Here is a 15546-nt window from a genome sequence, read left to right on the forward strand (position 1 = left end):
CTATTAAACAGTCACTTCAAAATACATAGTTTTAACTGTTCCATCTAAATCTATTAAAATTATTGAAACAAATCACTTAACATTACACTGAAAAAAATACATACAAATAACTTTCAGATAAAACATGATGTAAAAATGAACAGTTTAGAAAATGTAAACTAAAATTTAATTCATTTGTTTTCCGACTAAAGCATAAAATGATGAAAATTGAAAACTAGTTAAGGAATAGATGCAAGAGGTGGAAGTACTTACTTCAGAAGCTATCTGTGCCCCTCTTTGAAGTCCCAAAGCATAACCTTCTTTATATCCTGTTTCTTCACCTAAACTAAAACCTCTGGTAAATCCTATTTTCTGATACCTGAGGGAGAAGCAATTGAGGATTGAATAAAGATTCAAAATACTAATTCTAAATACATTATATTTAAATAAAATGTATAAATCTCTCAAGAAATAAATGACATGCTGGGTTTAGATCAGTAAATGCTCATAAAAATGAAATCAGCTATACATTACTAATCATGGAGAATCTGAAAAGGAATAGAATATTATCTATCATATTGGTAGGAAACTCATAACGCTGCTCTTTTTCATTAAACTTATTTCATTACAGGTTTATATCATACATATATATATAAAGCATAAGAAATTTAGAACTCATTTTCCACAAAGACAATGAAATTTATAACATATGAATTTCAATTTTTGGTCTTTGTGAAATTAGTTCTAAGTTTCTTACTTTATGTCTTTACTGATAATTTTTCAGTAGCTTAATGGGTGAAAATACTAGGCATGATTATATATGTCATATTAAAAGCACAAGGAAAAGACGGAACACTGTAGATCGGTGATCTAAAGAGCTTGTCAGTCGAGGCAGTTTTAATTCCATTTTTATTTTGAACTGATATTTGTGGCCACAGTCACTTTGCACTCTAGTCATGCCTTTCCACAAAAGATTTACATTTTTGATATTGTTGAGAAGGAAAGCAAGCCAGCGAAATTACATCTTAGCAGAGTAGAGGGCGAAAGCTGAAGTGCGTAGTTATGCAAAATGGAAGCACGCGAAGAGAATAGTTTTTGTTTGCAATTCGGTGATTGGTTGTCAAGAGGCATCTGGTATTAACGGTTACGTAAGATCGCATGATTAATTTGAATGATGCAATGTAGAGAAGTTATTACGATTTTAGAATAGAGAGGAAGAATTAATGTTTATAGTTATATTATAATTCTGATTCATATAATTTTTATCTTACATATATATATATATATATTTTAATTATTTTGTAATTATATATATATATATATGAGTCTGTGTATTTGTTGTGTATTAATTTCACTGATACACAAATAACCACACCATTTTTTATACAAATATATAATTGATTAATATATAAATAACCAATCGTGGTTGTGGTGGTAAAATTAATGGCACATAAGCTGAGAAAAAGGTTATAATGCATCAAATGCATAATTTAACACATTCTGATAAAATCGGGACTAATATTAAAATGAGCACATAAAATTATTTTAATGACAGTTAATTAATGACACACAGATGAAAAAATATATATGATGAATGCAACTACACCACTAGCCATTTTATATGCTACACCATAAAGGAAGCATCCAAACGGCATGAAACTTGCATTATCATTCCATTCTGAATAATCAGATTTGTTCTCTCATGAGAATTTTTTTGCATGTGCAGCTTCAATATGCCTCATAGAAAAACACAAGCATAATTCGAGCATGTCTCTCTGTTCAACTAATGTAGAATCGTCGTGCACAGAGATTGCAGATTATCCTTCTAGGAAATTGGTCATCATGTCTAACAGAGCCAAACAGCCATGCAAATATGGAATTGGTAGATACAGGAGGGAATGACCGACAAACAGGAGGAAGCGCAACTGCCTCGTCACATTACTTCACAGGAAAGACAGGTTTATTGAGCACATGGCACTGATGACAATGGACTGTTCACTAGGTGTCTATTGCTTTGCTTAACTTTAAACTAAAGGCATTTGTTTCTGGTGACTGAATGGCATGATGTGTTTTCAGATTAACCACGCTTCTGCCTGCAGTACCATGACAATCGGATTAGATTTTGGAGATACTGTGGAGAGAAGCCGCTCAACTGTTGGGTTATGCATCATCATACTGGTCCTGCACCCAATGTTATGGTGTGGGGTAGTATTCAGTTCGACACTCTAGTACCCATTATCAGCGCATTTAGCAGCCAAAGCTATATTTCTCAGTTTTTGAAGCTTGTTCTCATTCCTTACCATCAGGGCTTGGTGGTGGCCATATTTCAACAGGTCAATGCAGGACTACACATTTCACACAATGTTTTGCAGTTTGAATAGCAGAATCTATCACACAGGAGCTCTTTTGCAACAGCGGTATGATATTCAACTGCCATATGACAGTCCCAAAGTCATTATCTGCTTCAAAGGCATACAAAACTTGTGCAGTGCTGCCCTTCTCATCAAAGGTCAGTGCTAATAGGAGGCAGCACATGAGCAAGCAACTACATACCAAGCAGTAATAAGAAAGCATACCATCATGTGATTGCTACAGAGGTGACCTTGGAGAACTACGCATTTCTACCCACTGGAGACAAATGACAAACTATGTTGCACATGCTCCACCCACAACCTAATGGCAATACACATTCCTACAGACTGGGTCTCTCAACCAAGCTTCACCATGCATCTGAAGATCCAACAAATCGTAGCCATACAATGCAGCTGCAACCACAGATCATCAATGCAATGATCATTCCCAACACACTGGGCTCACAGCCATGCCTACAATGCAGATTCAGTTCATGGCAACCAATTGTATCTCCTCATATCACATCAGAAATGCTGGCTGAGTGAGTGTATAGAGAGCTAATCAAAATAATCGTATTGCAAAACAGTTCAAATATCAGAATATGTCACATGGGAGCTCTTTTGTAATAGTGATATGATATTCGACTGTCATATAACAGACCCATCAAATCCCATAGTCATTATCATCTTCAAGGGCATACAAATCTCATCTACTGCTTTACTTCTCATCAATGCTAACAGATGGCAATATACACAAGCAACTACATACTGAGCAGCACCAAGCAAATTTACCAACACGCAATCATTACAAAACCCTTAAAAGAAAAAAAGGAATTCAAGATGGCTGTGCTTCAAATAAGGAGTCACACAGTCATCAAGCAGAAGAACCTTAAAAGGATGGTCAGGATATGATAAAATATTGAAATAATGCTGGACAGACAATTGTTTAAGTCTTAACTGAAATGATGGTACATAACTGTTAATATAAAAGCTCTGAACTGGTGATGTTATGAAAGGTTCCCCCCAAACTCTGCAGGGTTTGAAGACAAATGGGATCCAGTTTCAATAAAACTGAAGACCAAGATAATTCAAAAACAACTGACTGATAGTTCGGTCTAAAGCGCAGAAGTACTCTATGCAGATATCTTCAGCATTCCAGGAGGTGTTTACTAAGACTCTTTAGATATTTAATGTTTTAAAACGCTTCTTCCTCAAGTACAGGACATGGGAAACAAAGGTTAGCTTTTGGTTGAACAATACTCCTTAAAACTTGACTTCAGGTATGACAGGAACCAATGACCCCTGAAGCTGAAGCTCGGGATACATATTTCATTTTTGACAAAAGTGTATGCAAATAGGCTTCTGTTTCGAAAATACAAATCCATGTTTTTCTGACTATTTCTCAATTCTGTTAAGAGTGATCTGCAACTGTCTCTTCCAATGCCTCATATACAGACATTGAAGACTTATTTGAAGGTCATCAATATGTCTTGAACAAGTTTGGAGGTTCTGAAACGTGTGCCCTTACAACATTCAATTGTAAATAGTTAGAGAAGGGCAGCAAACAATTCACAGGCAAGATGCTTCATTTCATAACTAAAATCATCTGGACCCAGGGTAGACCTATGTGTATCTAACAAAGCTGTCCTTAGTTCAAACATCAATAAATTGCCCTTATGTGACTCCGAGTTGGAAGAGCTGAAGGCAAAAGGAAATTTCTCTGAGCATACTTCAAAGACAGAAAGAAAAGCTGAGGGTAGTTTCTTCCACTAGAAATGCTCACCAATAACGTTTGCAATTTGTTCAGTGGTGCTAATAACTTAACCATCTTCTTCCCAAATGGAAAAGGTGTGATCAGTATATGCTCTACAATCCTTTCCTAATTCTTTCGTATACTCATTTATTTGATGTAGAGGATGTTACTGATGAACTGATGACACAAAGTATATCCATAAATATTCTGCAGTTCTTTCATCTTACTTTTCTAGTGTTTTCTATAAGGTTTGATAAAGTGAGATACCTACGAAAAATTCCCCAAGCTTTTCTCTATTGTTGAGTGCTTTCTGATATTTATGGTTCCACCATAGTTTTGAATATTTTGGCAGTTTTCCTAGTATAAAGTAGGTATAAAGGCTACAGCAGGTATAAAGGTATAAAGCAGGTATAAAGGCTGTAGCAGGTATAAAGGCTACAGCCGCTTGTATTATAATATCAAAAATGGCTTTAACTGTATCACCGATTGACACATCTTGAACACTTTCTTCTGTAGCTCTTCAACAAATAAGAAAAGTTCACAGTTTGCCAAGTATAAATCGAGGAGTTCACAGTTTGCCAAGCTAAATTGCCAAGCATAAATCAAGGAGATATTGACCTGACAATAGAGTTAAGACAGGAGTTAGAGTTAGAGCCTTCTTGTGTAAGAGTTGCAGAAAAGGGAAATATCACTATTATAAGGATCCTTCCCAAAACTATAATGGCAAAAAAGACAAGACAGATAATGAACAGATGGCAAGAGTGAAAGTGTAAAAGGTCACCGCACGCTCAGCTTGCCACTGCTGATTAATTTTCTTGCATATTTTGATAACTAATAAAAATGTAGACTAAAGAGGGGCATTGAGAAATAATCCCCCTCCTAAAAGTGGGTAGTAAACCAAAAAGGTACAAAATTGATCTATTTTTACACCTCAACAACTTTTCGATACGAATGTACTACGAAATAATGCTCATTCATGAAAATTCATTCTTATCGGGGATAACTTCTCTCGATCTTGCACTAAGCAAATGGTTTTTAAAGCTAATGGCATAAACTGCAACTGAAATTTCAAATGATGTGCTGCTTGTAATAGTATATCCAGTGAAACAGGTTTTACCCATTGAAACAATTTTCCATTAATATCCATTCTGGAATTTTACAGTTTTGAAAGTTTTATGTATACAGCTTTGGGATCACCCTGTATAAACATGCAGAAACTTAATTACACAGCAAATAAATGTATTTAAAAGTAATTACCAATAACTATTCAATATATTTCATACACAGTAAATAAATAAAGCAAATTTTATTCAAAATAATTACAAGGAGAATTCCAAAATAATTCCATGGATGACAAAGTACAGATTTTATCTTGGATGTGCAACATAATTTTATAGCTCTTATACACAGAAGAAAGAGAGTAAAACAAAGTCTCTTTTCATTGTGTTTCTAAGCATGTAGCATTGAAGTTGGTGGAGAATGTACATTAGCAGTCAGAATTTTTAAAACCCCAAAAATCTGTCTAGTATAAATAATTATTGTCTATTATAAATATATAATAATTATTGTCTATTATAAATGAAGGATTTTGTAGATGACCAAGTCAGCCAAGAAGTTTTTTCTACTAAATTTTTGTACCTGGAAATAGTAACTTTTCATAATTAGAAAATCTATAGGTAACAGACAAAAAAAGCCATATTACATTGTTTGTTATATATTCACTATACATTACAGTGTTGCTATATTATTACCCGAGATTTGTCATATATGCATATTACATATGCTCATGCTGATGGATTCATTGCTAGGATGAAGACTCCTCACACATTGGAAAATCATATCTTATAAAATACTAGAACGTCATTTTACACTTTTTTTCTGTAAACATATTTAAAATTTCAATTAAATTTTATTCTCGAGCAAGAAACTTAAACAAAAACATATCAAACATCATGCAGCAAAGCAACGGCAGATTTTCTACCATCTTAAGCTATATAATCTGAAATTTGATTCCAACAGTTATTTTCCATTTTGTGTAGTCTATAACTCAAATTATATAAGAGGCCGAATTGATGATCGGAAAGCAGCTGACAGACTTGAATTTTTCCTCCCCCAAAGAAAACATTTTCTTCTGATAAAATAATTTTTTACTAATCTTTTTTTATTTAAATATTAAGTATCACTTAAAAATATTTATAGAAAGATATATAAATAATATTGCAGAGGAAAATTTTCATTTCATTTCAATTTGAAGTCTTAACACAGGGTTTCTCAATGTGTTTCGGCCTGTGCACCTCTTTTAGCACTGTTGGATGATCATTCTCCCCTTCCCTCGAAAATTTCAAAAACATATAAATACAGTTGTTTAGATTTAAATTTCTAATGTCTTTTATAAATTAAATTTCTAAAATGTTTTATAAATTAAACCCCAAAATGTAAAGAAAATGTTCGTAAATACCAAAATTTGGATAAAAGTAGTTTTTAATATTTATAAACTTAAACTAAATACTTAATAGCTAAATAAAAGGCTAACTGCATTCCTTCCTGAAACTATGAGATCTCTCCTAGGGAAGAATTTCCTCCCCTGTCTTAACATCTGCAAAAAATTTCCATTGGTTACACATCGTAATTCAGATGTTACTGGCAACTAAATATTAAATTTCCTGGAAATTAATATTAATTTAAAATAGTTCAAGTTTAATCCAGTGGTTTAATTATTAAATAACTTGATTTTAACTTTAACTAAAATAAACAAATTATGAAAAACATTACAAGTTTTCAGGAAAAACTTTCCAAGTGGGACAAAACAATTTTTGGTACTACAGTCAAAAGTCGTTAATTCGGACACCCATAATCTGGAATGATCTATAATACGGACCTCAAAGCTACAAACTTTCTGCGCATGCATCTTGTTGACGCATGCGCGTAAGACCTTTACGGCTGCGAATATGCGTGTGTGCATGCGCATAATACGTTTATGCATGCGTGTTTAATGTATAACGAATGGTATAAGCTAAGCTAAAATTATCTAATTCAGTTAATGTTGCAGATTGCGTTGTTCCTTAAACTTCGAATTGGATCCGGCTTATTATTTTTTGCAGACTGTTAGAGCAATTTTTTAAAAGTAAGCTTGAACTTTTGATTATGTCAAATAGAATTTCCGATATATATTTCCTAATATGTAAAGGATCTACAAAGCAAAAGTATGTTTCGAAGTCCATTAAACAAAAAGTGGAATTGCTGCAAAAAATGGATAAAGGCATATCCTTCATTTCTCTAACCATTCCGAAATCTGTTTATCAATTTCACGCTGCTCTGCGGCGGCAAGGGGGGGGGAACTCCGCGGTGCGCAATGAATTGGAAGTTGATCTGCCAGCACTATCCTTATCTTCAGAGAAGATGTTTTTATTTTATTTGGGTTATAAATCCTTAATAAATGTAGTATTTCATCTCGATGTACTCCGTCTTTGATATGATTAAAATCAAATTCCTCGTCATTATAATTCTCTTCCAATAGTGAAGAAAGTGACACAGAGATTATTGAAAACGAAACAATTTTGATTGATAAATTAGTCAGTATTCTCGACACATCAATTATAGGACTTGAACAGCGGAATTTTGTAACTGAAGAAGAAATTATGTCTGTTTATTGAATTAAAGAGAAAGTATTATCACATAAAACAAAGCAACTTAAACAACTTACATTGAAACAAATGTTTAATAAAGTAAACAAATAAATATTAAGCTTCTTTTTTTGTAAATTTTGATACCCTTTAGATCATAATTGTTCTTTATTTCATAAATTACGGTTTCATATTTTTAATTTTATAATTTCTGCATGCCATTTTACCAGATTTAAACCGATGACCTATAATCCGGAATCGGCGAAGTCCCAACGAGTCCAGATTAACGACTTTTGACTGTATTCGGTTTCGAGGGCCGTAAAATGTCGCCAAACTATTGTTGATGTCAATGCAGCCAAAAATAATTGCGGCAACCCTAATAATTGTGGCAAGAAAGGAAGTATAATAGTAAATAACTATCTAAGAACTGATGTTTTAATTTAGATGAAAAGTTAATTTCATATAATACTTTTTTATTATTATAATTGATATGAAAAAGCTAAACATGACTGAATGAAAGCATAAGAGTAAATAAGTATTTTAGATCATTATTATAATTTATATAAAAATTGCTAAACATAACTGAATGGATGCCTGCATCGCTATTTCGCTACTGACTTATCGCTAAAGCATAATTTCATCTCATCGGTTGTTCAAACGTAATTTTCTATGATGAATGATGCCTTTTCTTTGAAAATAATCAGAATATTAATTCAGAAGTGCAGAATCGCTCACTTATTTGTTTGCCGCTTTTTAAAAGGGTAAAAACAATTGGATTTTTGTCAATTTTATTTTACTTTTTAAATGAAAATAGGTACATAGATAAAGTCAAGGGGCTGCGCAGTGCCATTTTTGTGAAATTCTGGGATTTTTTTTTTTTAAGTGAAAATAGGTTGATGTGCACATGGATACCGAGTATGTGCAATTCTTAAAAATGCGTCAAGCAGCGAGTGATTCTGCACTTTACCCAAAATTCTATTGCCGACTTTTCATCATGGGCAATTTCCAAATTGTTAAATCCATAGGATATCAAAAAAAGGATTTAAAAATTAAATATCTATCATTCAAATTGGTACTCTTCTGTTATCGGGGCTGGATTCAGAAATGCATGTATGTATTCACGTGTCGGAGAATACATAGTACAGTTAAAAGTCATTAATTCGGACACCCATAAACCGGAATGATCTATAATCCAGACCTCAAAGCTACAAACTTTCTGCGCATAATATATAACGGACGGTATAAGATAAGCTAAAATTATCTATTTCAGTTAATGTTGCAGATTGCATTGTTCCTTAATCTTCAAATTGGATTCGGCTTACTTTTTTTTGCAGACTGTTAGAGCAATTTTATAAAAATAAGCTTGAACTTTCGATTATGTCAAATAGAATTTCTGATATATATTTACTAATATGTAAAGGATCTACAAAGCAAAAGTATAAGTCCATTAAACAAAAAGTGGAATTGCTGCAAAAAATGGATAAAGGCATATCCTTTGTTTATCTAAACTTTGTTTAACTTTAATGCTGCAGTGCGCAATGAATTGGAAGTTGATCTGTCAGCTCTATCCTTATCTTCAGGGAAGATGTTTTTATTTTATTTGGCTTATAATTCCTTACTAAATTTAGTATTTCATCTCAATGTACTCCGTCTTTGATATGATTTAAATCAAATTCCTCGTCATTATAATTCGCTTCCAATAGCGAAGAAAGTAACAGAGGTTATTGAAAACGAAAAACTTTCGATTGACGGTATTCTAGACACAGTAATTATAGGACCTGAACAGTGGATGTGTGTTTATAGAATTAAAGAAAATGTATTATCAAATAAAAAATGAAGCAACTTAAACAACTTACATTGAAAGAAATGTTTAATAAAGTAAATAAATATTAAGTTTTTTTTTTTTTTTGTAAATTTTGATACCCTTTAGATCATAATTGTTCTTTATTTCATAAATTACGGTTTCATGTTTTTAATTTTATAATTTCTGCATGCCATCTTATCAGATTTAAACTGATGATCTATAATACGGAAAAATCGATAATCCGGAATTGCCGAAGTCCCGACGAGTCCGGATTAACGACTTTTGACTGTATATACACAAAGAATATACACATACCATGAGCACGTACATTTATAATGCATGGATACATTTCTGAATCCAGTCCTGTTAACAAAAGAGTACCTTCAAATCATTGCACTATTTCAGGGTTCGTACACATTTCTGCACATGAAAATTAAGTACTTTTAAGGACCATTAATGAAAAAAATTAAGGACCTTTGAGCAAAGGAGAACTGAATATATTCAATTAAAAATACTCTTCTATGCCTGAATTTCACTTTTGTAATACCATCTTAAAAATAAAATAGATCCCTAAGTAATATGCATTATTACTCAACATGAATTAATTAACATAATTATTAGTAAGCTTGAGAATAAAATAAACTTTATGCAATTTATCAAATAGCATTAAATATTTTAACTTATAATAGTTGGACATATTTGAAAGAAGATAAGTGACATTTACGTTTTACTAATAAGATAAATGACATTTACGTTTTACTAATAGTTAGCTTTATATTTATTTTTTTATGTCTCATTTTGTCACATACTTGGTCAGTCTAAAGGTTTAGTAAATAGCCGGCAGATTTTATGTCAAACGGCATAGGTTAAAATAAGAAGTATGATCATAATCAGCATGATTCATAACAAAAGATTGAATGTTATCACCGTTGCTGCTTGTGTAGAGAGAGAGACCTGCTGATTAGAACAAACCTGAAAGGCCTGATGTAGGCACAGTTGGGCAAGTGTTGAAAGTTACTCAGGATTTGTTTAATGCAGTTAGAGCACTACTGCAGTTTAATGCAGTTAGTGCACCTTTGTGCAGAGTTCCAGGGGTTGTAACCCAGTTAATATACTTTGAGATTCCAATAAGAAATTAAAGCAACAGAGGTCATACGTTGTTTTGTATCATTTTAAGTCTCACTAGATGGAAAGAACAAGTTTTACTTGAATTTTTACATTTTTGTGTTTTATCATGTGACCACAGTGACTATAAATGAAAGGTAATAACTCACTTTAATATGTAGAGATAATTTTTAAGGGTAAGCAGTTAGCTATAAATAATTAAATTAGGTAACCTTAGTCATTATGGATTTATGTGGCCACTATTAAATTTTATTTTTTAACAATATTTGTTAAAAAAGCCCTATTAAAATCAAAATCTAATAAAATTTAACAGTTTAAAATACATAATAATTTATGACATTGATTCTGAAACAATATTAGGCCAATTACACATTAAAAGCTACAAAACATTAATGTTTTGTAACAAGAACACTCAACAAAATATTTATCTGTGATTTCAATTTGAAGCCTTCCCAAACATTTTGGCTAGTTTATATCGATATTCTCCTCTTTAAGCATCTTTGCTAACAATTAAAGATTTGTTTCAATATGCAAACCAATGCTTTTTTGCTAGTACCTGCGTGCTTTATCTCCGAACTTGTCAACCTTTCCACAATGCACCTAAGAGGATTTATTTGATCTGGCAAAAGTTAAATAGTCCCAAACTCTCTGACGGACATGGAGCAAATTATCACTATGTCTGAAATTAACTACAATATCAGACAAAGGTTTAAATAAGCCTCTTATTTAAAAAGAACTTAGAACATAAAGGCATGTTCTGATACTAACAAAATCGATTACAGCTTAAAGTGATGTAATTAAACAAGAACAGTCAAATTCCTAAAAATGTAGACTACTGGTAAGAGATAATAAAATTTAATTTTAATTTAATCTGGCTCAGTAACTCTATCATATGAGGAAATAAAAATGAAAAATTATAGTAAAGGCTGAAACCATAAACCATTGGGCAATTTACATAATAATAACTGCACATATCTTTGAAGAATAATTTTCTTTATTCTTTCTTCAACATGTTTCCTTTTCATTTTAGAATTTTTAGACTCAATTAAGGATTTCTGTTATTCTAAAAAAACACTAAATGCATTTAGAATGTATTAAAAAAAGCAGCTAATCTTATTTCTTTAGTAATATGAATATTCAGGAGAAATATGAAATATATATGGTAAAGGCCGGTTACAGAGCTAGTGTGGCAGAATATTTAGAATTTAGTGACATACTGAACAAAAAATATAGAAATGGAAAAACTTTTAGAATTTAGAGCAGGCATTGGAAGCAGAATTTAGAAAGGCACTAGGCAGCAGAATTTAGAATCCATAGAGACTGCATCAAGTGGGAAAATGATTAGTGCAAGTTCTGTGTATGATGCATTAAGACATATTAGATGAATATTTTAAATTGTAAGTTTTCAATTTCCTTATTAATAAAAAAATTACTTTCTATAATGCCTCCCCAAGTGATAAGATTAGAAGCATTTTTGATATTTTCCATACTTAAGTCTTTGAAAAGTAGAGAAAATAAAGGGAAGGTAAGCATGTTAAGAAAATAACTCTAGTATCAGGAGTAAAACTTTCAAATATATTTTCATTTTTCTTCCAGGCATTCTCCAAAAAGTAAGAAATTCATCGCAAACTTTCTGTAAAATACATCCATTATGTGTTGATACCATGGAGACATTTTTTATTTTGTCACATATTTCTCGAATTTTCTAGAATTGTTTGTCTATAAATCTTGCCTTAAAATCCTTCTAAACTTTCCAAGCTGCAGTGTCTAAAATACTAAAGAAAAATTATCCCTACCAATTCTGTAACAGCAAAAAGCCAGAAATATTTTGGAAAAAAAAAGAAAAAAAAAAAAAAAAAAAAAAAGGAGGAAAAAAGTGTAAAATTGATTTTATAGAGAAAATTGATGCATATTCTGAGAATTTTGAATATCCTCAGACAATTACATGGGCAATGAAATGAATAATTATGAAAAAATTAAAAAGAAGACATTTTAATTAATTATTTAGCTAATTTTGCTTTTGCTAAGAACTCTTTCATAAATTGTGCTTTACAGCATTATACCTTGTTTATTTTTCATATTTTAAATAGTGTATAATAAGTTGCCAAAATGAAACTTTATAATATGACAGTGAAAAATAAAAATGTTTTATTTTAATGTAACTACTTTTATTCCTTCTGAAATTATCAACTTTGTTTTTTATACTCAAGCTCAGTTTTCTTAATGTTAAATAAATAGCTGACATTTTTTACAATCTGTGCTATTCTTTTTTACACCCACTAAAGTTTATGATCCTTAGAGCCTTAGTAGCATGTTTGCCTTAGTAGTGTACAATGATTACAAGACTAAAATTTCAGAAATCTGCTCATGAAAATAATCCTATAAAATTTGAAATTCTAAAATTTAGTAGAATTCTAAAAGCATCATGTATTAATTTATTTTTTATTGCCAAAATTACTATCTATATAGTTTAAAAGTAATGATAATTAGTGAAGATATCTGTTTTAAAAGAATCAATATGTATCGAAAAATTAATTGATGAAAACTATTCTTATGAAAGTTTAAAACCAAACACTTTTAATAAAAGAAGGATTAGATACTGTGGTGTTTGAAGAAAATGTTGGATCAGTTAGTGATACTAATTCGGAAGTCAAACAACAAAAATCAGCGTTATATTTTCAAATTAGTGATACTTTGTTAAGGAACAATGCAAAAGCTCTAATTTACTTAAACACTTCAAATTCACAAATCATACATATTTTACATAGTAAATCTGCCAAAGATATAGGGCAAAAATTAAGATCAGTTTATGATTGCATAAATTTAACAAATATATTCTTTCTTCTTAGAAATCTATATTCTATCAGATATAAAAAAAAATTTAGAAATGCAAGAACACATTAAGATAAAATACAATAAACCTGCAGAACATAGGTGATGAAATTAAGGGAAGTAATTTGACAGCAATTTTACTGCGTTCTTTGCAAAATTTTTATAGTATGTTAATAACTGCTATTGACAGTAACCTGGAAAATGAACTGCCTTCAGAACATGTTAGAAACAAATAAAGTGATAAACATCATAGATATATTGGAGCTAAGCAAGTTTGTAAGTATTATTCAATTGCTTTAAAAGGTAAGAATGAAGACAAATCCAAATATAATGTTAAAAGTTAATGTACTTTTTGTGATTGAAATAACAATATTTTCAGTGATAGTTTCCACTTAAAACATAATGATGAGTTACAATTCAGAATAAAAGATAAGTTTCTGATATACAGGTCTTGTAAAAACTTTTGAAATAAAATTAGATTATTATTATTCATATATATATATATATATATTAGATTATTATATTTATTATTCATATATATATTTATTATTCATATATATATATTTATTAGATTATTATCATTCATATTCTAAATACTTTTTAACAAAAGTATTTTGTTACATATTTAGCTCTTAAATGTTTTTCAACAACAAAAATATTTTTAAAATCATGTTAATTGATAACATCTAACAAAATGTAAGTTTTTATTTTGAAATTTATTTTTCTTGGTGGCACACTTTCAGTAGATCTATTGCAGATACAGCAGAAATTGATGTCTCAACAAGGACAAAAAACAAACTTAAAGTTTTAAATCTTTCAGCAGACTTTAAGAACAGTGTTTGCAATCTGATAGAATAACTGCAATAGTTAAACATCTTGAACTGTGATTTAAAAATATATATATTAAAATTCTCGAAATTTTAATGATAAATGAAAGAATATAGCCTATTTTATAAACAAAGGCATAGAATTCTATGAAATATACTTTTGTTGTGTTTTTTTGATAAAACTATAGGTAATATTAGCATAATTCTTAGTGAGAATGGTAGTAATTCTTACTATGTTAGCTGAGGTTATTTATGAAGGGAAAAAGCTCGAGAGCTACTTGCTTAAAAAGGTAGCGTTCCTGGAGGATTTTTCTTGAGGAAACGTTTTCCCATTTACATTATACATGCGAAAAACATATGAAAGAAATAACGACTACGAGAAATAATACTGTATCTCAAGATAACGGGAAAAAGTCCTTCAGAATAAAATAAAACTCTTCATATTAATTTTCAATAATCCAGACCTTATTATAAAAATTCAGTCGATAGTTATTACAGTAGTAAGTTACAAATGATCAGTATAAGGTACAAAACACTTCCAAAACAAACGAAAGCAAATGTGTAATCTGGTAGTATGGCAAAAATTAAATCCATCGAAAAGATGAAAAAATGGTACTGCTTAATGAATATCTCACCTATTTTCTGCTAAAGCTATATCATCAAAAACGTCGTTAATATCCCGTTCCATTTCTCGCACCACCTCTGACCTTTCCGTTCCCTTGCTTTCGGACCAGACGACAAACTCAGTAAAAAAGTGTCAGTTAAGTTGAGTTGCTCTACAGAGTTAGTACAGATATTATATTTCGATTTACTTTTTCGTCTTCGCACTTTAAAAGTTATTAAAAAATTAAAAACCGATAACATTATTATGATTTTAAATTAGGCATCCTGATATTTAAGTTTAAATACATATTCGTTACCTATTATTGTTTTCTTTATGAACATAGTTTATTACTCAAAGAAAAAATATTATAAAATTTTGTTCTCATCCGTAATTTGTTTATTAAACCATTGAATACATTGTATAAACAATTCAGTTTAACGTTTTCTACTTCCGTCGTAGCAATAAATTAACCCCATCGTTCTGCGTAATTCTTGACAGCTGATTGTAATACAAATTCTTTGCGCGAGATGGCGCAGGCGTTCGTTAACATGTGTAGCAGAATAAACATTTTATTAATCAGGCATTTCAATATTAATAACAAATGAGACCAATTTGAATTCTCGTAATTAATTATCTTTCAGTAGCTCT

General features: G+C 30.8%; 1 protein-coding gene across 1 annotated transcript in view; it reads right to left on the minus strand.

The window, feature by feature from the left end:
- The window catches only part of LOC118197186 (protein LTO1 homolog), a 41906-nt gene extending 26827 nt beyond the window's left edge, over positions 1 to 15079 (minus strand). The window contains exons 1-2 of the mRNA XM_035368693.2: positions 14930 to 15079; positions 253 to 358 (exon numbers count right to left, since the gene is read on the minus strand). Of these exons, the coding sequence (XP_035224584.1) occupies positions 253 to 358; positions 14930 to 14982 (159 nt within the window). The 5' untranslated portion in view covers positions 14983 to 15079. The remainder of the gene's footprint in view (positions 1 to 252; positions 359 to 14929) is intronic.
- Positions 15080 to 15546: the final 467 nt, after the last annotated feature.

This window comes from Stegodyphus dumicola, chromosome 3 (genome assembly GCF_044657685.1).
Source record: "Stegodyphus dumicola isolate Sdum_Otavi_A_Nest chromosome 3, ASM4465768v1".
NCBI classification, from domain to species: domain Eukaryota; kingdom Metazoa; phylum Arthropoda; class Arachnida; order Araneae; family Eresidae; genus Stegodyphus; species Stegodyphus dumicola.